At 36.3% G+C, this 26761-nt stretch overlaps 1 protein-coding gene across 1 annotated transcript in view; it reads left to right on the forward strand.

Moving 5' to 3' along the window:
• itpkb (inositol-trisphosphate 3-kinase B) overlaps window positions 1–16187 on the forward strand; it is a 39872-nt gene extending 23685 nt beyond the window's left edge. The window contains exons 3-8 of the mRNA XM_079830749.1: window positions 6595–6694; window positions 7161–7374; window positions 9410–9614; window positions 13262–13363; window positions 15036–15107; window positions 15676–16187. Of these exons, the coding sequence (XP_079686875.1) occupies window positions 6595–6694; window positions 7161–7374; window positions 9410–9614; window positions 13262–13363; window positions 15036–15107; window positions 15676–15888 (906 nt within the window). The 3' untranslated portion in view covers window positions 15889–16187. The remainder of the gene's footprint in view (window positions 1–6594; window positions 6695–7160; window positions 7375–9409; window positions 9615–13261; window positions 13364–15035; window positions 15108–15675) is intronic.
• Window positions 16188–26761: the final 10574 nt, after the last annotated feature.

Genomic DNA, 26761 nt, shown 5'->3' on the forward strand with positions numbered 1-26761 from the left:
TTACTCCGCGCTATTTACAGTAAGGTTTTTAATAGTTTTTCAATTTAAATCTTTGACCGTTGCGCCACGTCTTGCAGCTTTTTCAACGTGCCACGTTTGAGAGCCAGCCTTCATTTCCATACATCAGTGCTTCGGCTCTGCAGTTGGATACGCGAGTGTCGTGTTTTTAAGAGCAAACACACGTTCTGTTTGATTATCTGTTATGCCTGTTACTCAGACGTCAAAAAGATGTTGTCAAATTGAACAGATAGTGCAACTAAAGCGCTTCTCCTCATGCCGGCAGATGAAAAGAACGGCGCAGTGTTTAAAGATAATTTCTGATGACTGACATCACAGTATTTACTGGTATTTTGCTGTTGGTGTGTGAATGGTCTCTTACCGGTAAAAAGCCAGAACGCCGTTGATTGTGTGAACAGCATATTTGTGTTTGTACCGATAAAGTCATTCTGGTAATTTTACGGTAATTTACCGGTATTGCTGTGAGAAAGGGACTATTGATTTAAAATAATTAAACTTAACCCTTTAAAGGAGCACTCCACTTTAAAAAAAAAAAAAAACCGCTGCAGCCATGGTACGGCCGCGAAGATCCGTGACTATTACGCAGGAATGAGAAACTAGTTACTAGCCATATAGGTGTAGAAAATCGCAACTTTTCATTTTCAGTTTGTCTTAGCACACGATGTAACTGTAGAAGAGTCAAGTTTCAAATAGGAAAAATATTGAAAGTGTCTTTGGTCATTTTTTGAATGAGATGCTAATGGACTGATCAGAATCAATGATGTATGCTAAGCTATGCTAAAAGTGCTACCGCCAGATACAAAGGTCGGCTGAATGGATTCAAAAACGGTAAAACTCAACTATTTAACACTAGGGGACTTGTAAAATGAGCCTATTTTCAAAAAAAGTGGAGTGTTCCTTTAAGAACTCAAACTTTTAAACAATTTTCACTGACAAAGGGTTTCAGATAATATTTGGACCAAAATCATGGGCAGGTGTTATATAAGCTATTCCTCTGCTGTACCAAACTCTTAGAATTACAGGTGAGTTTGAAGAACACTGAACATTTGCATTGCTCATGGCCCTCGCAGGCATGCCATAGAGTTTTAATGTGGTCTCTGCACATTGAGCTTGGCCTACCAGCATATTTGCATGGGCCAATTGTGCTTTTGAATGCTTTGTATGGAAACAAATGAGAAATCCACATTGCCTGGCACTTTCTTTCACTCAAATTCCAGCTTACGCTGTGATTGCACGCAGCACACTAGTGCATGATTTTACCGATTTTGACCATGTCATCTTTTATTACTCACATCTGGAATTTTATCGTCCCCGTGTTGGGTTTTTTTGCCACGTCAATCATCCTGGTGGTCAAAGCTTTACAGGTAATAGATTCTGGTTTGCTTCAATTTCTCCGTAGTTGGGCTGTAAAATCACATTCTGGCCCTTTGAGTGTTCAGTTATTAAATATTTGTTGACTAATTTGACCATGCGTTCATCTATAAATAAGAGTGCAGTACTCTTAGCTCAGTTTAAGACTTATTAGCATATTTTCCCCAAAAATCACTGCAGATAATGCTTAAAAAACCTTTAAGCTTATTGGCTTAAAGCCACATGAGATCTAGGGTTGTTTTCACAACCAGAAATCTCACAATTGTTCATGGAAGCAAATAAGCTGTGAAAGTAAACAACTATGTCAGTCTGTATGATCTAGAGCTGTTGTTTTACACAGTGGGCATTTTGACCTGACCGTGGCTTCTCTGATTAAGTCTACAACTCCCATCTCTTCCTGCGAGTTTTCCACTTGTTTTGTTTTCCCACATCCTGAATATTTCCCTCACTATAGAAATTTCTCTCAGATCCACTTTGCCTTTCCACTGAACTTACATTTGTGTAGTCATCGGGAGGTAGGACCCTGTGGTCTTCAGATCTGGAAAACATGACCTGTCCATCAATCCTTGTGTTTTTAAGTGCTTTCTGCAGTGGCCCAAACCACAGCACACGACAGCATCTGTTTCACGTCAAATGCTTCAATATTAGCCAGAACCTCTGCATACTGTAGCTATTTTGTTTTATTTAACAGATCAGAAATCTCTCCTCAGTCACATTCAGTAATCTTAGCTAATCTGCTGAAATAACTGTTAAGCAATTTTCGTAAATCACTTGTTTCATTTGTATTTGTTTTTTTTCCCAATACTATGATTTAATAATAAAATAATAATAACTATCATTATTATTATTATTATTAAATGAATCTCATACACAAAAGAACATTTTGAAAAATAATATTTATGGTGTCCTTTTTAGGTATGTTTTCTGAATGCAAAACTATGCGCCGGAATTAAATGAACCAAAGATTTTGCTGATGTCAGAATATTGAAAACAAACTGCTAAATGACACAATTGACTTTAAACTTTTTATTAAATGTTTACTTAAACCTAAAAGTTCCAAAAACATTTAATAATGAATAAAATTAAAAATATATATTTTTTAAATGAGTATATATTTTTTTATATTCTTTATAGCGGCTGCATTTATTGCATGTACATTCTCTACATCCATATCCATGTGGATAAAAATGTAAAAAAATTGTACAAAAAAAAGAAAATGTAACATGACACCTGCAATATTCTTTATAGGGGCTGCATTTATGGCATGCATATCCTCTACATCCATATCCATTCCACTGTCGCACAATGTTTCTCCTAGGCAGACACAAGCTATTCCTGATAAAAAAAAAACCCAAAACACTCTCATACAGTCATATTAAGAATAATTATAGTAATAATAGAAAGTGTAAAATGTTTATATCGACGCACGGTATTCAAATACGGCAAGCGAATTCTTGTTTTCGCTCTTTGGCCATTTATGAAATAGCCCGTAGGGAACCTTCACACACTTATAGCTACAATCGTATTAACATCAGCCCTCTACTTTCTCAAGCAATGGAGGCGACCTCTGGATCACTGAGTTTCCACAATTGTCTCTAGGGGTGACGGTGACCCTAGTAGAGGGAGGATAGGGGACATACGAAACAGACACAACTCCGACCCCTCTCTAACAGCATCTTAAGGGTGGGAGGAACGGTTTTCCTCCATTGGAGCAGAACAGGACAACCTTCATGTGACAGATAAAACTCTTGCTGCTCTCAGATGATGGTTTATACCTTTTATGGGCCTCTTTCTAGACGAAATTAAATCAGACCTTTTCGGCATAGACGCTACAGGGAGAAATGTCAAGCTTACAGAAATAGTTCATGCAAAAATGAAGATTCTGTCTTACTCACCCTCGCGTTGTTTCAAACTGGCCATATATGCATATGCTATGTACATGCAAGTGAATGTGGACTAAGGTGTCATGTTCCAAAATGAGAAAAAGCACCATAAAAGTATCATAAAAGTGGTCTCCTGAAGCCATGTGAAGCCAACTGATTAAATGTAGCCAACTAAAAATCTTGACATTCACTTTGTAAACAAATCATTCAACATTCATTTAGTCAAATCTTTTCAATGAATCATTTGATTCACTTCAAAAAATCAGACTAGTAAACTTACAGTATAACTGCTGTGGGTTAGAGTAAGATTTTCAGTAGAAAAAAATATTACTATTACCTAAAACTGTGTCTATTAATGCAGATTGTCTGTTCTTACTACTTTGAGTAAAGATAAAGGATGGAGCAAGATTTGTTTTACAAACTTTAATGTTACATCAGTCATTCATGTTAAAGCTGGGCTAACGTATGCACTGTCATTGATACAGTTAATACAGTTCCCGCATGTGCACTGTAATAAATGAGAAATATACACATTGGTTTGTTGATGGATGTACACTTGTTAATGTTGATAGTGAGGAATTACAGTTGCAACATCTCATAATGTACCTCAAACTGATTAGTATTTTACTGAGAAACGTCCTGCTCAAGTCGTCCTTGCGATGGAGATTTCGGTTGAATAACTATTTCTTCCAATGTTTCATCATTGGACTCAAACTCAGATTAATATGGTAAAAGCAGCACTGGCTCCAGAGCTGAAGTTCAGTTATGGTAATAGGTGTTTCGTTTCTGACATGTGCTGTATGCGGTAGACCAATCACAACAGAGTGGGCCATCTGGCCAATCAGAGCAGAGTATAGGCTCGTGGAAAGGAGAGATTTAGAGTGACTGGTTCATCTGTCGAGTCGTTTGAGAATAATTTGGTGTTGGTGTGCAATGTATATTATGAGAAAATTCAAGTGTTTTTGACATTTGATGCATGTAAGCCTGTTGTAGGAGACCTCCAAAACAAAAATTTTAGTCATAAAGTAATCATATGGCTTCAGAAGACCTAAGATATAACGCAGAAGTCATATGGACTATTTTTAGGATTACTTGGTTTTCAAAGATAAGTGTGTTTTTGTCATGTAACCTCTACATTCACTTTTATTATATTGAGAAAAAGGTCAGGATGTAAGAATTTCATGCTCTGTGTTATAAAGGTTTAAAACCACACGTAGCTGAATAAATAAAAACAGAGTTGTATTGCTTTAATGATGTCATAGCAACTCGTGAAGAAGAAAAAAAGCACAGCTGTCAACTGCCAAATCACTGTAATTCTGAATAAGGGGTTTTCGTGGTTGAATCTATTGACAGTTTACCTTTTTTTTTAATGCATGACAAAACGCCTCTCAGCAGATTTTGAATGCACTCTGTGGCTTGTGTTTGTTAACCGGACAGGTTCTCTAGATTTGGAAGGGGGCTGATTTGTGGTCATAGCATGTCCAGCAATGAACTGCTTGTCCTGGGAGAGCTGGCTCAAAATGTGCTGTGGGGGGGTGGGGGGGGGGCTTCCCTGGTCACCCGAGGAAACCCCTCATCTATCACTGAGAGCGGAATAAAGAATGTGTTTACCATGCCAACATGGAGCGTTAAAGAGTTCCCACTCAAGGACATGTAGTGAAGTGGAATAACAGTGTAATGGCTCAACAGCAGCTCTTCTCAAAAACAGAGAGAGTTTTCCGCAGGGAGTGAGTATGTCCAAATAGAGCAAGAACATTTTGAAATGGTTCCAGGTGAAATTGTTCACCTTGAAAAAAAAACGTCACATATTTCTCATCCATTTATCCATATATATCGATATCCGAATGCATGTTTACATTTACATTCATTCATTTAGCAGACACTTTTATCCAAAGCGACTAACAACTGAGGAATACAGGAAGCGATCCGTCATGACGAGGTGAAAAATCACAAAAAGTAATTGAAATACTAAGCTTTCGAAACATTGCTTAGAGTAGCATAAGCTAGAATAGGGAGTGAATAGAGGAAAATGTAGTTTTTTTTTTAATTTTTTTATAAAGATGAGGTTAAGTGCTCATGGAAGAGATGAGTTTTCAGCTGTCTTGAATGTTGTCAGCGATTCTGCATTCCGGATGGAGGTGGGGAGATCTTTCCACCAGCAAGGAACAGTGAACGAAAATGTTCTGGAAAGGGATTTCATGCCTCTCCGTGATGGTGCCACGAAGAGGCATGAAATCCCTTTCCAGAACATTTTTGTATATACAGTAAATCCTTCACAAAAAGCAATTTACTTTGCTGTGTAAACAATGATATCAGCACTGACCACTGTAGGAGTGCCAGCAAACGTATGTAAATACATGCAAAATACATGTTTGTTTATTCTCCTGCATGTTTTGCTAGTCAGGGTTTTGTTGTAGGGAAATGAACCCCACCTGCCAAATCTCATTATATAAGTAATTACTCATATTCCTCCAGGCATGTTTTATTTCAGAATAACATGGACAAGATTACACACACACATATATATATATATATGTGACCAAAAGCAGTAATATTGTATATATTATTACCATGTAACAAATTATTACTATTTTAATATATTTCAAAAATGTAATTTATTCCTGTGATGGCAATGCTAAATTTTCAGCAGGCAATGCCAGGCATTACTCCAGTCTTCAGTGTCACATTATTCTAATATGCTATGATTGTTGATGCTATCAATGAAACAGTTGTGCTTCTTATATTTTTGTATAAAAAACATGATACAATTATATATTCCCCCTGTAGTGACAAATACATTTTTAAAAGTATAAATATTCCATGTTCACTCTCAAATAACAGTTTCATAAAAACTGCAAATATATAATAATTATAAAAGCCTAAAGAGCCTGAAAATGTTGTTTAAAATATCCCGTTTTTAGTTTTATAGCAAAGTCGACATGCAACGGAAGGTGTGATAGTCTTTTCTTCCTTATTGTGAGGTATATCCGAGTGAAACAGCTTGTCGAACAAGAAAAAAAATATGTAGGATGGGACTTGGAGAATGATTGGATCATTGTGGTTTGCTATTGCTATGATGTCATGTGAGTGACAGGTTGTCCCGCCCTCACGCCAGTAAACACATCATCAGAGAAGAGGTCATTGCAAGAGGGAGAAGATATTTTGATTCAAGATTAAGAGAGCACATTAATTTAAAAAATAAATAATGTGCACAGATAAATAATTTTGAATAAACACTGCAATATTCCATAAAAAAAAAACAAGAATTGCCAATTTAGATTTTTATGTGGACTTATCTTGCTCTCTTTTTATCATTGAACAGCATAAATCATGGAAGAAGATCAAGAACATGGTGCACTGGTCACCATTTGTGATGTCTTTCAAGAAGAAGTACCCTTGGATCCAGCTGGCTGGCCATGCAGGTAGGCCTCAAAAATCAAAGCCAGTTGAAGGGATAGTTCACCCAAAAATGAAAATTCTGTCATCATTTTCTTAACCTCAAGTTGTTCCAAATCTGTACGAGTTTCTTTCATGAACACTCTGTTCTGTTGAACGCAAAGTAAATATTTTGAAGAACGTTGGTAACCAGACAGTCGACGGTAGCCATTGACTTCTAAGGTTGGAAAAAAATATACTATGGAAGTCAATGACTACCGTAAACTGTGTGGTTACCAACATTCTTCAAAATATTTCCTGTGCGTTCAGCTGAAAAAAGAAACAGGTTTGAAACAACTTGAGGGTTCAAGTTGAGTGAAATAGTACTTTATTTGAAATAGTGAATTGCTTTGATTTTCAAAAAAAAAATCCTTCGAAAGAAAAACAGTTTATCCCTTGTGGTAATTCTGAGAATGCAATGCTATGCCATTTGTCTCTCTCTGCTCTCCTCAGGCAATTTCAAGGCTGGAGCTAACGGTCGCATCCTGAAGAAACACTGCGAGTGTGAGCAGCAATGTCTCGATAGGCTAATGAGAGATGTGCTTAAGCCCTACGTTCCCGCCTACCATGGAGATGTAGAGAAGGAAGGAGAGAGGTACAATCAGATGGAGGACTTGCTGGCAGACTTTGACCTACCCTGTGTCATGGACTGCAAGATGGGCATCAGGTAAGTTTCTGAGATTTGACCACACTGCCTCACCTGACCTTTTTACTTTACAAAAATCTATCTACAACCCTAGAAAGGACCCAGAACACCCTAATAACCACCTAAATCTGACCCAGAAAAACCTAGAAACAATATAGCACTCTACAAACCCCCCCAGCAAGCAATAGCCGTCAATTCACCGTCTCGGTTAACTATAGACCCGATATAGTCCGTTTATGAGTAACCTACTTCTAGCCAAAATAACCTTGAATTTGGTTACATGTAATTCTTGCCAAAGTAACTTGCAAGATGTATGATATTCCATCATGTAAGAAAGTCAACAGTGAATACAAGGTGTTTGGTTTCATTTCTTTGACATGTTCATGTTCTAGACGACGAGTCTATTCTTGGGCTATTCTAGCCCAAATTTTGCCTTGTTTTAGCCTAGACGTCAGGGCTGTGTTTGGACAGCTATTAGACATCTTTTAAATGCAAAATTGCTTGCTGGGCCAGAACACCACTGCAAACATTTAACATCCAAGAAACAACTCACAACACCTTTAGCACCAGCCAGAATGCCTCATCAACTTCTAGCAATGCCGTAGAACATCTTGGCAACTGCCCAGCAACGCCTTAGCAACCACTCTAACTTAAAAACTTTAGTGTTTTTAATTTTTTAAAATTTTAACTTAACTAGAAAAAGTATGTTTAGATACAGTATATTGTATTAGAACTAAAACTATTATAAATCATTTTTGTTAATTGAAATAAAGCTGAAAAAGGTAATGAATTAGATTAAAAAAAACACATAACCTAAATTCAACTTAAAAAACTTAAATGAAAATTAGAAATGTTGCCTTCGTAACTATCTGAAATAAATTAAGTAATAATTTTTTTTAAAGCTAAATAGATAAATAAAAAAAGAATAAACATGACAAAAGCACAAAATTATTAAAACAAACAAAAGATATATAAAACAAATAATTACTGAAAAATACGATTAGAAATGTTGCGTTGGCAACTAACTCAAATAAATTAAGTAATAAAAATGTATTAAAGCTAAATAGAAATATTTATAAAAAAACTAATAAACATGACAAAAGCACTAAATTATTAAAACAATCTAAAATGTATTAAACTAATAATTACTGAAAAAAAGCTCATTCAAAATATGAATAAATACTATAATAGTATATAAATAATACTTTACTGTGCTTGGAATCTATGTTTTATAAGTTCCTCTATTCTGTTTGAAAGAGTTCAAATCAAAAACAGTTTCTTGTCTCTTGTGTATAAAATAAATAGAAAGAGAGAGAGAGAGAGAAAGAGAAATTCATCTATAATTCACTAATAAAAGTAAAGTACGCCCTCGCTGCAAAAACTTTTCTTATCTTCCACTTATGCAACAGCATGTCCGCTGAAAATCTTGCATGTTATTTTTAAATGAATAGCTCCATTGACCCATTATTTGTACAGATGTTATACATTCCTAGCATCAGAGAACTTAAACATGGACCTCACTCCCTAGAGATTAAGCAGCGGAGAAGCTCTGTGTCATCTAATCCAGTGAAAGATAGCTGTGCTTGTTTGCGGCTGGTGCAGGGAGACCTTGATACACATCGGCCATCGCTCATCACTTTTTCCCCCTACTCTCACATCTCGACTTTCTCATCTCTGTTGTCCCCGGGACTGCTCTGTTTGCTGTTGTAAGCCTGACCGAATCACGGCAGCGGCCATGGACAAATATAGAGATAACCAGATGGTCAGGATATTAACAGAAACCTTGCTGGCCTGTCCAAACAAAACAATGCGATGCTTTCAGATTCACGCACATTCAGTGCACTTCTCAGATTCTACGGAAGTGTTTTCCAAGAAAAGTCAAGCTGGAGAATAAAGTGAGAGTAAATATTTAGTCGTCATGCCTTTAGCTAATTAGATGAAGTACACTTTAGTATGCACTACACATTTCAACAGAATAGAATTGATGATGCAACACAAGCAGCAAGTTAAATGACAGAAACTGAGCCAGTGGGTCATTTTTTTCTCCCTCTTGCAGGACGTATCTGGAAGAGGAGTTGACGAAAGCCAGGAAGAAGCCTAGCTTGAGAGCTGACATGTACCAGAAGATGATCGAGGTGGATCCCAATGCCCCCACGGAACAGGAAAATGAACAGAAAGCGGTCACTAAGCCGCGCTACATGCAGTGGAGGGAAACTATCAGTTCCACCGCAACGTTAGGCTTCCGTATCGAGGGCATCAAGGTGAGACGTTTGGTCACGAAAGCTTTGAAGGAACTATGACATGGTATTATCGTCACACACTCAACTGAAAGGTTGAAAAAGGTTGTTTTCTCAGTGGGTACTAGGCAAACTAGATCATCTACGGGTCATGTCGGAGATATTGATTTCCAGATAACCAAGGACCCTAATAATCTGATTGTAATCGAATTTGTACCAGTCGGAAGTCACATCAATTGAAATGAATCGGGCAAATCCGATTAAAATTTAATTCGGATTGTAAGTGGTGGTTTAAACCGTTTATACTGATCGAGAGAACATGTGATGATCGGAATGAAACCCGAAACTAGAAAGTACTTCACATTTATAGTGCGTAGAAATGGCGTAAAGATGCGTGGAACGAGCTGTTGTTGTTTTTGTTGTTGAATGAAATGTCATAAATGACTGTGGTGTCATTCTAAAATTCTCCTTCTACTCATCGTCTGTGAAGTGGAGCAGGACAACGTCCCACCAGTCCTTGTTTCGGACTCTCATTCATGGCTGCCTTGTTTTGGGCATGAGAAGTGGCGTTTTTACTGCTTGATAAATATAAGCAGCACGGCACAATGCTTCATGCGCTCGTCTGCTCTTTAAAACAAAGAAAAGCTATGTAGGAGAATGGTTGGTATGGGCAAAAGGTGGGAAACTCTGTATATTCGTGCAGTGTGTGCATGTCAAAAAATACATTCTGATTTGAAGCTTGTGACATATAAACTCGCACATCAACCCGATCACTTTATTTAGCCTTCATGTAAACATTACGTTCGGATTCATCAATTGGAATTCATTCATTAATTCCGATTTAAACAAAAGGTGTCTATGTAAACGTAACTAGTGTTTACCACTTGTTTATGTCAAATATTGCCTTATTGGTATTTAGGTTAAAAGAATATTGTGTAATTGATAGCACTTGTGGTAAAACACCGATTAAAAATAATTAACCTCTCTTTCTTAAAGTGCCTCTGTTATGCTATTTTAAAGATTCCTAATTTTGTTTTGGAGGTCTCCTAAGGTAAAATTAGATTGCATCACCACATTTTTCAATGATTCTCAAATGACTCGTCTGATGATTCAGTCTCTCTAAATCCGCTCTGATTGGTCAGACAGCGCCAAACAAAACATCCCATTACCATGACTGAACTTCCTAAAGCTCAGCAATTGTACTGTAAAGAGAGTAAAGATGGTGTTGATTTTACCATATCAATCAGAGTTTGAGTCCGATGAAGAAACATTGGAATAACTAGTTATTCAACCCAAATCTCCATCGCAAGTACGACTTGAGCAAGACTGGGTGGGTACTGTCCCATCTTTAATGGATAAGCTTTTTGTAAATCTCATTCAGTCCCATTATGCAAATGTGTTACCCAGTGACTTGTGGGATTTGAATATCTGACAAATGATTTAGGCGGTTCAGAGGCGATTCTTTCTTTTGAGAGACAATAACTTAATTTATCGTGCACTTCGGCTTCACAACTTTGCAGATTGTTCAAATTCACAGACAGCTACACTACACATTGCATGAAAGGTAATATTCAAAAAACCATAATAGGGGCACTTTAAAAAAAAGAAGAAGCAAAAATCTGGGTTACAGTGAGGCAGTTACAATGGATGTAAATTAGTCTAATTTATAAACGTTAAAATACTCACTGTTTTATATAACATACATAGGCATGAGACACAATAGGCATGTTAACATGATATTTTCTTATTTGCCATGACAACAATACATCATAAAATGACTGTAAAATGTATGATTTAAACAACTTTAGAGCTTAAATAATACACAAGCTTCCACACACAAATTAATATCACTTACTTAATGTAATATTATATTAAATTTTACTTCATTGTCATGACAATGAAACATTATAATTCATAAAATTACTGTAAAAATGATTATTTAAACAATGTTACAGCTCAAATAATTCAAAAGCTTTCACACAAGAATTACTGTAATAAAAGTATTTTTTATAAAATTATAAGCTTTCCATTTCTGCTTTAAAATCCTTCAAATCTTGGCCCCATTCATTTGCATAGTAAGTGCATCACTGTAACCTTGATATTTGCATTTTTTTTATAAAAATAGGGACAAGATGACTTTTTTTTTGCGAGAATGAACATTATGCCACAACAAAGTTGTCGATTGAGCTCAACTTTAATCATGAGTTAATAAAATGGATTCTTGGAAGTGCATTGCTGTTTTATCTGGGAAATCATGTGGCCTTGAACCCACGTGTTTTAATTATATCCCGAAATTCATACTCAGTGAGGGGGCAGGATTGGCCGTTTTCAAGAGGTTGATTGTGACTGAATGTTTCTGTCACACATACAGCCTGTTTGTGGCATGTTCTTTGAGCTCAACATCAGTCAGTGACAGGCTGCAGCTCTCACAACATGATTTCAGTTCTGTAATTCCGGCCTACAGCACACGGTCCTAATAATGTAAATACACCCTCACGGAAAATGTCAAAAAGACTTAATACAAGTTTGAAAACCGTCAGCTAATTAAGCCGAACCAGGCGGCCGTGATTCCGTTAAGACAAGCAAGAAGAGATTAGAAAGCTTATGTTTGGTCTCTGTCATGATTTTCCAAAACAAATCTTCGTTAATGAGCGCTCTGCAGATGTCCTGCATGAATGGGGAAGGGTGGGTTCTCCTTTGGCACTTTCCATTAGCACAAAGGGCAGGTTCTCCCCCTACAAACCACCCAGAACACCTTAGCAACTGCACTGTAATACCCCAGCAACTGCCCAAAACACCCTAGCAACACACTTAAAATCACTCAGAGGACCTTAGGAACTGGATAGCAATGCAGTAGCAAAAAGAGTTTTGCATTTTTTTTGAAAATGTAAAAATCTTAGCCTGACGTCGTCATACTCAGATTCTAGTCAGAATACGAGTCTGATGCTGCTCCATTGGGCTGTGATTATGGGGCGAAATTGCCTCTGCACTCAATTGGATAGACCTACAACCAATCAGAGCGACGCATAGTTGTCAACAGAACTCAACTGCACGCACACTGGAAGAAGATGAGTGTAAACAATCTTTGTGGGTGTTATAAAATTAAATTTCAAGGATAGTACTTACCAACACGATCATCATTTTTGAAAGAAATAGTAAAGGTGAATGCATTACGAACAAGTTCTCCGTTTAGGATTAGAACAAATTCAACCCAAGCGCTCTTTGGTGACGTGGATGATTACGCCACTGTTGAGCATCTGTCCATCATCGTATAAAGCCCGCCCTGACAATTTGATTGGTCCAAACAGCTCTGGTTCGAGCATAGTTTCTCCACAATGGAGCAAGTCCAGACCGAACTTCCCAACCTCAAATGTTGTGGGCGGGGCTAAGTTCGACTGGCATCCAGGCTATACTCTATTATTAAGAAGAACAGACTCTGTTGTGTTTCCATATATGGTCATAATATGTTTTCTTCATGTATAGACCACAATTGTACATGACGAAAACATGACTTATGAAAACGTGAAAAAGCCAAATATCGTTTTGCAACAAAAAAAGGTTTGTCAAATTTGGCACAAATGTATCAACATGCTGAAACATGCTGTTTTTATTTATTTTTTTGTTTGTTTTTAACCGGCACAATGAATTTATCTCCCCTTTCCCTTCGACAGAATGAGGACGGAACAGTAAACAGGGACTTTAAAAAGACTAAGACGCGAGAACAAGTGACTGAGGCCTTCCAGGACTTCGTCAAAGGAAACAAGAACATCCTGGTAAGTCTGTGCTCATGTGTTTATGTGCTTTAGGGCCTTTTGCCAATTTTAAAGTCTCCTGTGGCACACGGAGGGGATGCGAGTGACAGTTGGAGCTAAACTCTCTCATTTACCCCCCAGGGTGGTTTGTGAACCCAAGGGTTTCCTTTGTGTGGTGCAGCTCCTTCAGAGTTATAGAGGTTTGAAACCAGCGAAAGCTCACCTGCTGTCAGGGAAAACCACTCTTTAAGACGCACACAAACTTGATTATATTACAGAGAAATACACGTGCAAATTGCAAATTGCTTTGCACAATGCGGTTGTTGACACACAACTGTGTATTCTGTACGGTAAATTCAATCTTACTGGTTTAAATATTAATAGGATGTTTGCACCCTAGCACAAAGAAATTATATTGCATGGCAAGATTACCATGTTGTAACGGGTGTTTCCTTAAAGTTAAGCCTTATTAACAAACAGTTCCAAAGAACTTGGCTTCTTGTGGAGCCTTTACTGAACCCCGTGTTTGTCCACAGCGTGTCCTGAAAGTTGATGTGCATATTGATTCACTTACGTGCTCTGTGATTCATCTGATAAATGTGCTTTAGATTTGTCAGATAAATTTGCTTTTATTTCCACACCGAATGTATAATTAACAACCCTCGATTTAAATGCTGACTTAATGTGATTATTTTGATATGAAATAGAACAGGGCGTGGTACTGTATGATCTGATTATAGGACACTAATAATTCAAAAAAATGTTGAATCAGGTGACAATTAAAATGCTTGTTTAATTCTGTTTAGTATCCAAATGTATACTTGAAGAAATCAGGGATAAAAACAAAATTCACCCTTTAAAATGTATTTGTTTTTCTAAATTTATTGCATATTGCATTTATTTAAAATAGAAATCTTTAGTAACAATATACAATACCGTGCAAAAGTTTGGGGTCAGTAACTTTTTTTCTTTCTTTCTTTGACACTGAAGAAGGAATAACGGCTGACCCAAAAATTAAGCTTTGCATCACAGAAATACATCCTATTTTAAAGAATATTATTCATTTTTAAGTATGTTATAAAATCATTACTTTAAATTGTAATAATATTTGTTCTGTATTTTTATCAAATAAATGCAGACTTGATGAGCATAAGAGACTTCTTTCAAAAACATAAAAAATAGTAATGTTACCAAACTAGGTTCATTTACTTATTAGTTATTAATAAGGTATAAACTAAATGAACAACAACATTTTATTGCAATTTATTAATATATGTTCCTGTTCATGTACATTAAATAATGTTAATGTAAACCATTTTAAATATTACAAATGTATTAGAGAATGTATAGAAATTAACATTAACCAATATTAATAAATGCTGGAAAAGTATTTTTCAATATTACTTCATTAAAGCAATTAATTCATGTTAACATTTAGAACATTATTGTAAAGAGTTGCCATATTTAAATAACTCTTAAAAAAAAGGATTTTTTTTTACAAAATAAACTGTACATAACTTTAAAGTGTTGAAATGTATATGCAGATTTAAAGATAAGAGGCAGATTTTCTATCTTTTTTATTTAATTTTTTTTACATGCATACAATATGATACTGGAAAAGTATTTGTGACACTACATTTGTGGGTATTTTAATAGATTTATAGTTGCTTACATTTTGTCTCTTTTCCCAAAGAATTCCTATCTGAACCGACTGAACGAGATCAGGGACACTTTGGAAACTTCACCGTTTTTCAAAACGCACGAGGTAAACAGTCACTCTTTTGTTTATCATTTTAAGCCACATTAGCTACACTTACGACCATGGAGGAATTAATAAATGCAACCTTTTACGCACCCATGTGATGGGGCATGTGAAAACGGGGAAAACGTATAATACACAAGAGCATCTATGCAAAGACCAGCTCTGAAGTAATTATCAGATTACACCGGATGCTTGAAGCCAGAAGAGCAGCTTGGTTGTATGCAAAGCATTACACAACCTCTTTTAATCGACTTTAAAGACAAATAGACACTTCATGCAGCGCCAGTGTCAGAACTTTGTTTTAATAAAAGGAGGTAGAACAGGCTATGCAAACGCAGAGCTTTGTTTATTCACATTAATAGATGACAAAACACATTTTGTATCTGTTTAATAAGCGAGCGTATGTTTGCTGCACAAATATAATGGAAACAGGATATTTGTGTCTGTCATGTTTGCCAGTGTATTTGTGATGATGAAACATTTAAAGACGCGGCACGCAAGGAACCGACTCTTGATATTTATCGCATTTCCGTGTCGAGCATGTGTAACTCTTCCCCTCTCTCGTACTCAGGTGATTGGCAGTTCTCTATTATTCGTCCATGACAAACGGGAGCAGGCAAAAGTGTGGATGATAGACTTTGGGAAGACTACACCTTTGCCAGAGGGGCAGGAGCTGTGCCACAGGGCCACCTGGATGGAGGGTAACAGGGAAGACGGCTACCTCTACGGCCTAGACCACCTCATAGACATTATTACCAATATGATAGCTTCTAAACCCCTCTAGAGTAAGAAGATTCGATCTTCTCTCCCTGCCCTCGGGCGGGCCGCCCGCACTACAGCTCAAGACCTCACCGGGTTCACCCTTTAAAACTATCCTAACCGATCGCCCTGTCTCACCAAAAAAGAAAACTGTAAACCAGAATACCAGCCGCAATGGCCTTTAAACGAGTGTGTATGTTTGTAAACTTGTAGATGCTGTACATATAGTGTAAATGCCAGTGTTTTAGTTCCGAATATGTGTGAATAGGATCTTTGCAGTTAGCGCTTTAACAAACAGGTGAATCTTAAAGCCACACTCCCTCTTTATGTGCATTCCTTTCAAAAATGCTTGTGTTACGGAAAAGTGTAAAGCACTTGCAGCTGTGTTTTACTCGTGATCGTCTTAATATTGTGTTTTTAGATGCTGCAGAAAATTTTTAAGAAATGTTTTTTTTAATTATCCTACCTAGGCACCATTTCTTATTTGAAACAAATTATATATATATATATATATATATATATATATATATATATATATATATATATATATATATATATATATATATATATATATATATATATATATATATATATATATATATATATAATGTTAAAGCCTATCAATCAGATCAATTTTTGTTTTATATATATATATATATATATATATATATATATATATTTATATTTGTAGGATTCAAACAATATTCATATGTTTTATAGTTTTTTACCCTAATATAAGTAGTGTTAAAAATGTCATTTATACCGAGTGCCTATAGTAGAACAAATTTATTTATCCCATTTGGTGGAAGGTCTTACGATGTGCTTTTATACTTAAATTCTTCATATTGACATTACTTAAATTCAGTCGCCATTTTTGTGCCCGAGTAGGGCTGGGTATCGCTACAGATTTTCCAATTCAGTTACGATTCTTGATTACAATTCACAAGCTCTCAATTCCGTCCAGACCTCAATCCGATTCTGATGTATTTGGGTAGGCCTATGCATTTCAGTCTCTTTCTGCTAATGTTGTAAATGATACAAGGACGTTTTAGACTAATTGGAACTAGAACTCATCTTTTAATCTATTCTTAAAAAGAACCAGCTCATAAGAATAATTTGTTGCATGAATCAGGCTATACTGGTGTTCACGATATGTAACCCTGGACCACAATACCAGTCATAAGGTTACATTTTTTGAAATTGAGATTTATACATAATATGAAATGAATAAATAAGCTTTCCACTGATGTATGGTTTGTAAGGATAGGACAATAGTTGGCCAAGATACACTTATTTGCAAATCTGGAATATGAGGGTGCAAAAAATTCTAAAGATTGAGAAAATCGCCTTTAAAGTTGTCCAAATTATGTCCTAAGCAAGGCACATTACTAATAATAATACATTTTTGATATATTTACAGTAGGAAATGTACTAAATATATTCATGGAACATGATCTTTACTTAATATCCTAATGATTTTTGGCATAAAAGTAAATGTTGACCCATACAATGTATTGTTGGCTATTGCCACAAATATACCTGCGCGACTTATGACTGGTTTTGTGGTCCAGGGTCACATATGTGTGTTTGATTCAGTCTACTATAATGAATCAATTTGAGTCATTTGTTTTATGAATGAGGCTAGAGGTCTGCGGTATCAATTTTCTTCCAGAAGATCTCACAAATTTTACGTTTTGTCCCCCAGGGTTAGGCTATTCCCCCCGCCCCCCATTCTCACACACACACACACAGCGCTTCAGACCTCACCTTGTTGCATTTGTCGCAGAAGGCAAAAGGAAGGTGCCTAGCGGTCATAAACTACCAAAAAAGGGGGGTTTTTTTGCACATAGACAAAAAGCATTCTGTACTTTTAAACATAAACTAAATTTGAGCAACTTTTATTGTATTTTTAGTAGGGTTGCAAAGCTTCCAGAAAGTTTTTTTGGAGTCCCACATGTCAGGTACCCTGGGAATGCAGACCTCTAAATCGCACTATACTGGTCACACTATATTTTTGGTTCGCTGAAAGAACCAACTCATAAGAATATTTTCTTTTGGATTCGCCCACTGGTCACATTTTGCCGTGCAAACTCACAACTTAATAGAAACTTTTTTTTTCATTTGAATTGCATCACATTCAAAACAGACAGTGAACTATGATATCATATATATGATTTTTGTTTATTTTGCTGTGTCAGAAGATTGAGCAGCAGGGAGTAATTTTAGCTGAACACAGTGCCATCTGTAGGATGGGAAGTGTGGTACAGATACTGAACAAATGCATTTAAGTAATAAATATTAATTGATATCTCGGGACATTAATAATCCACATCAGAACTGTTCAAATGAAGATCGTGATTAATTGGAAAATCTATATTTTTACCCAGTCCTATGCCCAAGTGCCCAAAATAATTAATTGAGTGTCAATGTTTATCTCAGGAAGTGGCTCGAGTTCAAGGAGACTATTATGGCCGGGTTCACAGTCAAGGTTTAAACTAGTTCCAGACTAAAATAGATGCCTGAGCTGTTTTAACTGAAAGCAACTTGCACAGGCACAGCATCTTGGTTTTGTCTCAAGATGCACACCATGTGTTTTTCTAAGGCACGTTTATAAAAGCTACTTAAATGTCTTAAATGAACTAAGGCCTAATCCTCGCTTAATCTAAACCCTGTTTGTGAAACCAGGCCTTAATCTGTCAATACCGGCTTGTGGTATGTTTTCAAGTTCCCTGTTAACACGCAGTCTGCACTGCTTTTTGTATTTGAAAAAAGATCTGTAAGGGCTGTAAACAGCAACTGTCCTTGGAGTCACTATAATAAGGGTAAAATAAGAGGAGCTTTCGTACGAGCTACAATGTGTTTTTTTACTATTACAGACTGTGATCTTAATCTACACATCTGTTGACCAAAAATGTCAAGCATTCCATGCAAGTTCAAACATTGCAGATTGTCACGAGAGCCTTAAGAAATGTTGTTCTTCCTTTGAAAAGTGCCTGAGGGCGCTGCTTGATGGGGTGCCTCTGAATGCTGACTCGCCTCTTTTCGGAGCGCAATGTGTTTGAGAGAGGTGATTGTTGTTTGCATGACTATTTGCCATGCAAATGAACCATCCCTGCATACCCCAAACAATGAGATAATGCTCAAAGCAAAATATCGCTGGAGATAAAAGCTAATTTGTTGGTCAGTATGGAAACCATGTGCTGACCCCAGCATAAACGCAATCACTGATTAGTCATTGTTGATTTAGCCCTGGGCGAGGAACACCTAGGGCAGACCTACCGGTCGGGACGTCAACGCCACGCACTCCTGTCACACAGTAAAGGCAGATGGGTTATTGAGAGGCCTCGAACCAAATGTCACCCGTCATATATATGTGACGAGATTTTTCTGTTGTTAAATAAATGACCTTTTACGAATGCGAAAGGAACAGAGAGGACAAAAGGTGGTGTGGAAACTTCTCAAATCCCTGCCCTAGCCACAGTTCCCTAAACACGCTTAAAATTGGTGTAAGAAAAATGAAATAGGTCAATTTTTTTAATAGGCCTACCACGCATAAACGGTCTTCACTACCTGACAGTCAGATATCACTGAAATAGGTGTCCGGAAAAAAAATTACACTTCTCTTCTGGTTCTGTAAACAGCATAATTTGCTGTTAGTTAGCCAAGAGAGAGAAATTATACATGTCAAAAGTTTGGAAACATTACTATTTTTAATGTTTTTGAAAGAAGTCTCTTATGCTATTCAAAAACAGTAATATTGTGTAATATTATTACAATTTAAAATAATTGTTTATCCTTTAAAATGTAATTCATTCATATAAATATAAATCTTTACTGTCACATTTTATCAATTTAACACATCTTTGCTGAATACAAGTATACATTTATTTTTAAAAACTTTTGAACTGTAGTGATTATTGTTACTAATGATTTCTATTTTAAAATAAATGCTGTTCTTTTTAAAGTTTTTATTCATCAAAGAATCGTGAAAAAAGTATCACAGGTTAAGCAGCACAACCGTTTCCAACATTAATAATAAATCAGCATATTAGAATGATTTCTGAAGGATCATGTGACGCTGAAGACTGGAGTAATGGCTTATGAAAATTCCGCTTTGCATCACAGAAATGAATTATATTTTAAAGCATCTTAAAATAGAAAGACATTCTTTTAAATTGTAATATTTCACAATATTACTTTCTTTGATCAAATAAATGCAGGCTTGATGATCATTGTAATGTTTCCAAACTTTTGACTGCGATATATATAAAAAATGCAAATTTAGTATAATAAAACACTTGCTAAGAAATTTTTTATTAAACACGGCTACGTTTAAAATGCTGTCCAGTAACATTCTTCTTAACATCATAATGGTGTAGTGAAACTGAAAACTAACCTGAATTGTTTAGAAACTAAAATATATTTTTACAAAAGCAGCTTTAATCAGTCTATTCACCCCTTAAAGCCAAATGTACTTTCTCCCTACACAAGCTAAAACATGATAGTAGGGCTTCCCCTGCTGTTTATGGTGCTGTATTACAGAGAACAAACAAAACTGACCAAGTCTGTCTTCGTTCCTGCCCTTGACATTTTACATTTCATGCCATATTTGTGAGGTCACAAATTGTGTGAATTTCTAGTGGTGTCATACGCATAATCATATTTATATTTAATGTTTTGTTACATTTTGCACAAGAACACTAAATGTGGCTGCATTGTTTTGTTTTTTCTTCTCGTTTGTTCGGCTTTACCTCCCATATCTTGGTGACGTAGTGGTTCACTGTAATATAAGCTAAGCTCATTCCTGTGTAAAAAAAATGTGCAAACATCTTCAGAGTGTGCTCTGTCTCTTTAAGAAAATAAATCTCTTAAACCAGTGACATTTGACCCTGTTGCATTTATGTTGGTCAAGGCCATGCTGCAACCTGTTTAACACAAGGAACATTTACACAACATCAAATGTGATCTATATATCTGTGCTGTGGTCCAGGACCTTTATCTATGTTTTAGGAAACGAAGATCTCGCCTCTCTACCTTGCTGCATGTTTGCCATGTCAATGCAGCCATTAAATCATTATGCTTGGTTGTACAATTTTACTGGAGAAAATGAACAATTTGTCAAAAATAAACATGATTTGGCTTTTCTTTATCTGGTGATAGAGATTTTAAAGAAATAATTAAATTTTAAAGGGATATTTCACCCAAAAATAAAATTGTCATCATTTACTCACCTTTAAGTTGTTCCAAACCTGTATGAATTTCTTTCTTCTGCTGAACAGAAAAGAAAATATTTTGAAGAATGTCAGTAACCAAACAGTTGATGTGCCCCATTGACTTGCATAGTCCCCCCCCCATTCTACAAAAGGGGACCTATTATGCCACTTTTCATTGGGATGGGTAAAAACCTATTCTAGAATGTTCAAAAAACACATTTTCCCCCACATATTTTACATTGTTGCAGCACCTCCCTACCCAGTTTCAACGCACTACTAACGCAACTCAACCAGGCCCTTTCTTTGTGTATTCCTTGGGCAGGAACTACCGGTATTTAAATAAGGAATATTGTGACATGAATGTTCCTGGAAGAAAACTCAAGACTACATTCAAGGAATTTCAGTGAGTTAAGAAACAGTGCTTCCTGATATGGAGAATAACTCCCTTTGGAGCGGACTGGACTTTGTGTAGACCTTTTACACACTCAATCTGCAACATCGCGCACTAAGGAAAGTTGAAAATGTAAAGGAAAAAAAAGCATAAGGACCCCTTTAAACAAACTGATATGCTGAAAATAACTCTAATGTGATTAAAGCAAGTTCTGTTCTCTCAAAGTGAATAGTTGCCACCTAGTGGCTCTATTGTTTAATGCACCGACGTTGTCTAAATCCCATTCAAAATGATGCTATTTCGTCTTGACACAGATGACACACACTGAACGTATGCACTCAGTCAAAGTTGTTGTTCAGTCAGTGGTTGCAGTGCAGTGCATACATAATTTTGGCATCTATCTATTCTAACCTGATCAGATAAGCTATTAGTCTATGGCGCAGCAGAGGTTTTTATCTGATGGCTTAAATAGTGGAGGTTAAGCAGTGTATTTAGAATTTTCTTCTCTTGAATAAACTGGACTACCTTATTTAGTCATACTTGGACTGAGTCACACCGTTGGCAGTGAGCCTCAGAAATATTAGCCTGGGGAGCAGGGAGCTTGGAGTGAGGCCATATTCAAGAGTCAGGAAGCCAACCGCCCACCATCCTCACACACACAACTTTACTAATAAAAGGAGCATACAGTAAAAACATTCAAATTTGTATGAAGCGCTTGACCCTCGGCGGCACTCTTCCCACAAAGCACTGACATCAGAAAGTACGGCGCTAAAAAATAAATTCAGTCATACACGTCAAACTTCAAAGCAGCAGCTCAGAGGAACAGGCAGAACTCAGGAGAGAAAAAGATTAGAAGACACTAGAAGTTTGGCAAATCTTAAGTCAAAATTCAGAGAGAGTATCTATTCTCTGCATGGAAGAAGTGTCTTACCGATAAGGCATTTAGGTTTAACTTAAAGGGATAGTTCACCCAAGAATGAACATCACTTACTTACTCTCACTTACTTATTTTTTCCCTGCTACGAAAGTCAATGACTATACTGTCAAATGTTTCATTACCAGCATTCTTTAAAATATCATCTTTTGTGTTCAACAGAAGAACGAAACTCACACAGGTCTGGAATAACTTGACGGTGTGTAAAGGATGACAACATTTACATTTTTCGGTGAATTATCCCTTTAAGAGGCAAATGATATATTGAAACATTCATCTATAGATCAAATATGCATTCACCTGTTGCATTGAATCGTGATTGATGCACAGAACATTTGGCAAATCAATGAATAGCTTTCATTAATTCTACACATTGGACTAAACAATAGAATGGCACACGTATGTTCCATCTGATTGGAATGGCAGGTAAAATGACACTAACTCCTCCCTCAGAAATCTACCTGGCGATAAGACCAAATGCTGCAACAATATCACAATAGCATTATTAATGTAACTGTACTAATGACCAATATCTTCTCTCTCACCTTACCTTTGTTCTTTCGATGTTTTCGTTGTCTTGGCGACTGTTGCGTTTAGCAATCAATCAAAAAGATTACGTTGTCCATAACAATCTGAAGACATTTTTAATCCGATCAGTTTCCGTTTAAACCCATAGATGGCGCCATTTAGTTATTCCGTTAAAGGGTTAGTTCACCCAAAAATGAAAAATTTGTCATCAATTAAGTCAACAATCTAATAAAGACATCATTAAAATAGTCCATGTGACTACAGCGGTTCAACCTTAATTTTATGAAGCGAAAAGAATACGTTTTGTGTGCAAAAAACAAACGACAATAACGACTTTATTCAACTATTTCTTCTATCCGCCGCTTACCATTGGGCGACGCTGTTCACGTGTTCACCACAACTAGGGAGCGCTGTTGTTTATGGAGGGGTCAGAGCTCTCTGATTTCATCCAAAATATCTTCATTTGTGTTCTGAAGATAAACAAAGGTCTTACGGTTTGGAACGACATGAGGGTGAGTAATTAATGACAGAATTTAAATTTTTGGGTGAACTAACCCTTTAAAGGGATAGTTCACCCAGAAATGAAAATTAGCCCAGCATTTACTCACCCTCAAGTCATCCGAGGTGTATATGACATTCTTCTTTCAGACGAATAAAATCTTATTAAAAATGTTATTAAAAATGTTCTGGCTAATCCAAGCATTATAATTGCAGTAATAGTTGCTCTGTTTTTGAAGTCCATAAAAAATCCATCTGTCCGTTGTGGGATTACAAATTTAAGAAAGTACATTGCATTTAGCATTTAAAGTAAAAATGATGATATCAGATGAATGAGTCTGCTATGCAAATCTTCCAGACCTGTTTTACTGATTTCAGGGGCTCTAGCAAGAGTCTCCTTTCCTGCCAGACCTGTTTTCTCTATTGTAATTTAAATGAGTCAGATCACTGAGATTCCACCTTTCGGAGCCCAGACGTTGCCCCTTTTGTCTTTAATGGCTCTGGGATGGCTCTTGGAATTGGAGTTCCTGGCCAGTATCAGCATGCGAATAGTTATGCTGATTCAATGGGACTGGTAGGGATTTCATAGTAGGGTGTGTCCTTTACCTACACAACATCTGCATTCCTTTGTTTGAATGTCTCCTCCCCTGCTGTATAATCCCTCCCCCTGAAATGTAGATAAATTGCATTATTTTGTACTGTTAAATTAGACTGTTTTCGGACGACCTGCAGCACAGAGAGTTCTCATTAAAAGAATAACTTCTGTTTGATCCCGAAGTCTCCTGGTCTTCATCTTCTGAGTTTCCTACACTTTAGAAGAGAAAAGTTCACAACACCGTCAAATAACGTGCTCCACGCAGCTCCGGGGTATTAATAAAGGCCTTCTGAAGCGAATGATGCGTTTGAGTAAGAAAAATATCCATATTTAAAAATGTCGCCATCACTTCCGGCGAATAAGGTCAAAATACATGCAAAAAACTGAGGCGATCATAGATATATACATAGATTCCTCATTAGTGCCTGCGCGAATCGGTCGAATGAGGCATCTATGTTTATATATCTTTGATCACGCCAGTATTTTGACCTTATATATAATACTAGATGACATTCGTCTGATAAGAGGTAAAAAAATAACAAATACTGTTCGGTTTCTCGCAGAAACCAATCGTTTCGTGTCTTAAGACATCAATGTGTCGCCACGAGCCGCATGGTTTAATAAGGATTCGTATGTCTATGTGTTTTTACTCTCATTGCTCTCATACTCTAAAATAGACCCATTGACATGCATTATTCGACTATCACACTGTAACGGTTGGAGTTAAAAATCTTCTTTTGTGTTCTACTGAAGAAACAAAGACACCTACATCTTGGATGCCCTGGGGGTAAGCAGATAAGCAGATAAACAGATAAACATAAAAATCTAGTTTTTGGGTGAACTATCCCTTTAATATGAAAAGACAGAGCGGAGTGACATGCGAAAGATGAACGTAGTACCGGTTAGATCGGCGGTCAGTTATACAGCGTTTGCCCGGATGAGCGGTCATTATTCAGAACATGCTACAACTGAAAATGACGGTTAAGCCACCAGAGGTGAGTATTCCAGCAGGCCGTAATACAAGAATATAAATATATATGATTATCCTAATTTATAATAGCTATTGTAGTGTGTTTCTTCAAAATCATACTGTTTTGCAGGTTTAATCTGTTACATTTGGATGTTTTACTATACCTACAATGTATTTTAAGTATAGGCTAACTGAGTGTAGCTACTTGTGTTCATTGTTGAAAACTATCCAATGCAATATAGGCCTGGTTTTATAGACAGAATTTTAGATTAAACCAGGATTAGATATAGTTCCATATAAATATGAAATATGAAAAAATTAAATACATTAACAACAAGTTTATACATTTTTGTTTGGCTGACTTTCGTGGTACAGTAGACATGAGTGATAGAAAGTATTAGCCAATATTTGTGTGGGTGTATCCACAGAAAACTGAAAGGACTGATCACTATTATACTTATATTATATTATTATACTTACAATATTTTACAGCTGTTTGTGAGCAGCTAAAGAATGAGTGCCAATCTAAGAGTGCCATCTGCTGGGTCTTCAAGTAACAAAAGTATTTTCTTTCAACAACAGGAAGATACTATATACAGCAATTAAAAGACAAAACATAGGTTTATTAAACTTTTTTTGTAATTTTTTTTTTTTTTACAAATAATATAAATTCGTACATTTCAAACGGCTTTCAAACAAATAGTGGCGCAGAAATTGCACACCATGTCGCCATGAAATTAAAATTGACACCTGTGTTTCCCCCTAAAATTTAATTATAGATAATTTATCATATACAACATCGTTTTTTTAATACATTTTCATAATCTTTATTCAAATTAAAGGGTTAGTTCACCCAAAAATTGAAATTCTGTCATTCATTTCTCACACTCATGTCATTCAAAACCTGTAACACCTTTGTTAATCTTCGGAACACAAATAAAGATCTTTTTGATGACTTATAATATATTATTATACATCAAATATTATTACAGCTGTTTTCAGTTTTTCCTTTCATTTTTGTTCATGTAGTGAGCAGCTGGAGAATGACCGTTACTAACTTCATAACTTTTACTTGCATTGACGTATATTTCTTTAAGTTGTCCTCTTTCATAGACAGCTCTTTTATTCCTGTCTTTGTTTAAATTCTTAATATTTTTCAATCATGCAATATTCTGCAGAAGAGAGAAATGAATCTCAGTTTCACTGATCCACAGCATGTGATTGGCTGTTCACTACTGATTTCACAGCTAAACTCCTAAACTCAGGATCAAAGCCTGAGTTGACAGAGAAAGCTGATGATCAGCATCATTGGACCAACAAAGCCTGAATAGATTGGTTTGGTTTTGTCAACTCGAATCTAATCCTGTAACCCTGAGTTTGTTAAACTACCATCATGGTACAGGCTGCTGTTCTCGCGCATCAAGCATGTTCGGTTGAGCTTCTGTTTATGTTCGCTGATCAATGTTTATATGTGAATAAAACCTAAATTCAATCTGTTTATCATATAAACTGATCGTGTCTCTTCAGAGAATTTGGTCTAAATCGCTCGATCCATATGAATTCATTTTACAATCTCTTTATGAACTTTTTGAAAATCAAAGTGGTAGTTGCATGGGTCTGTCAATAAAGGCAGAAATCTCTCAGATTTCATTAAAAATATCTTCATTCATGTTCTGAAGATGAATGAAAGTCTTACAGGTTTGGAACGACATGAGGGTGAGGAAATAATGACAGAATTGTCATGTTGAGTGAACTAACCCCTTTAACTT

This window comes from Gobio gobio (genome assembly GCF_949357685.1).
Source record: "Gobio gobio genome assembly, chromosome: 12".
NCBI classification, from domain to species: domain Eukaryota; kingdom Metazoa; phylum Chordata; class Actinopteri; order Cypriniformes; family Gobionidae; genus Gobio; species Gobio gobio.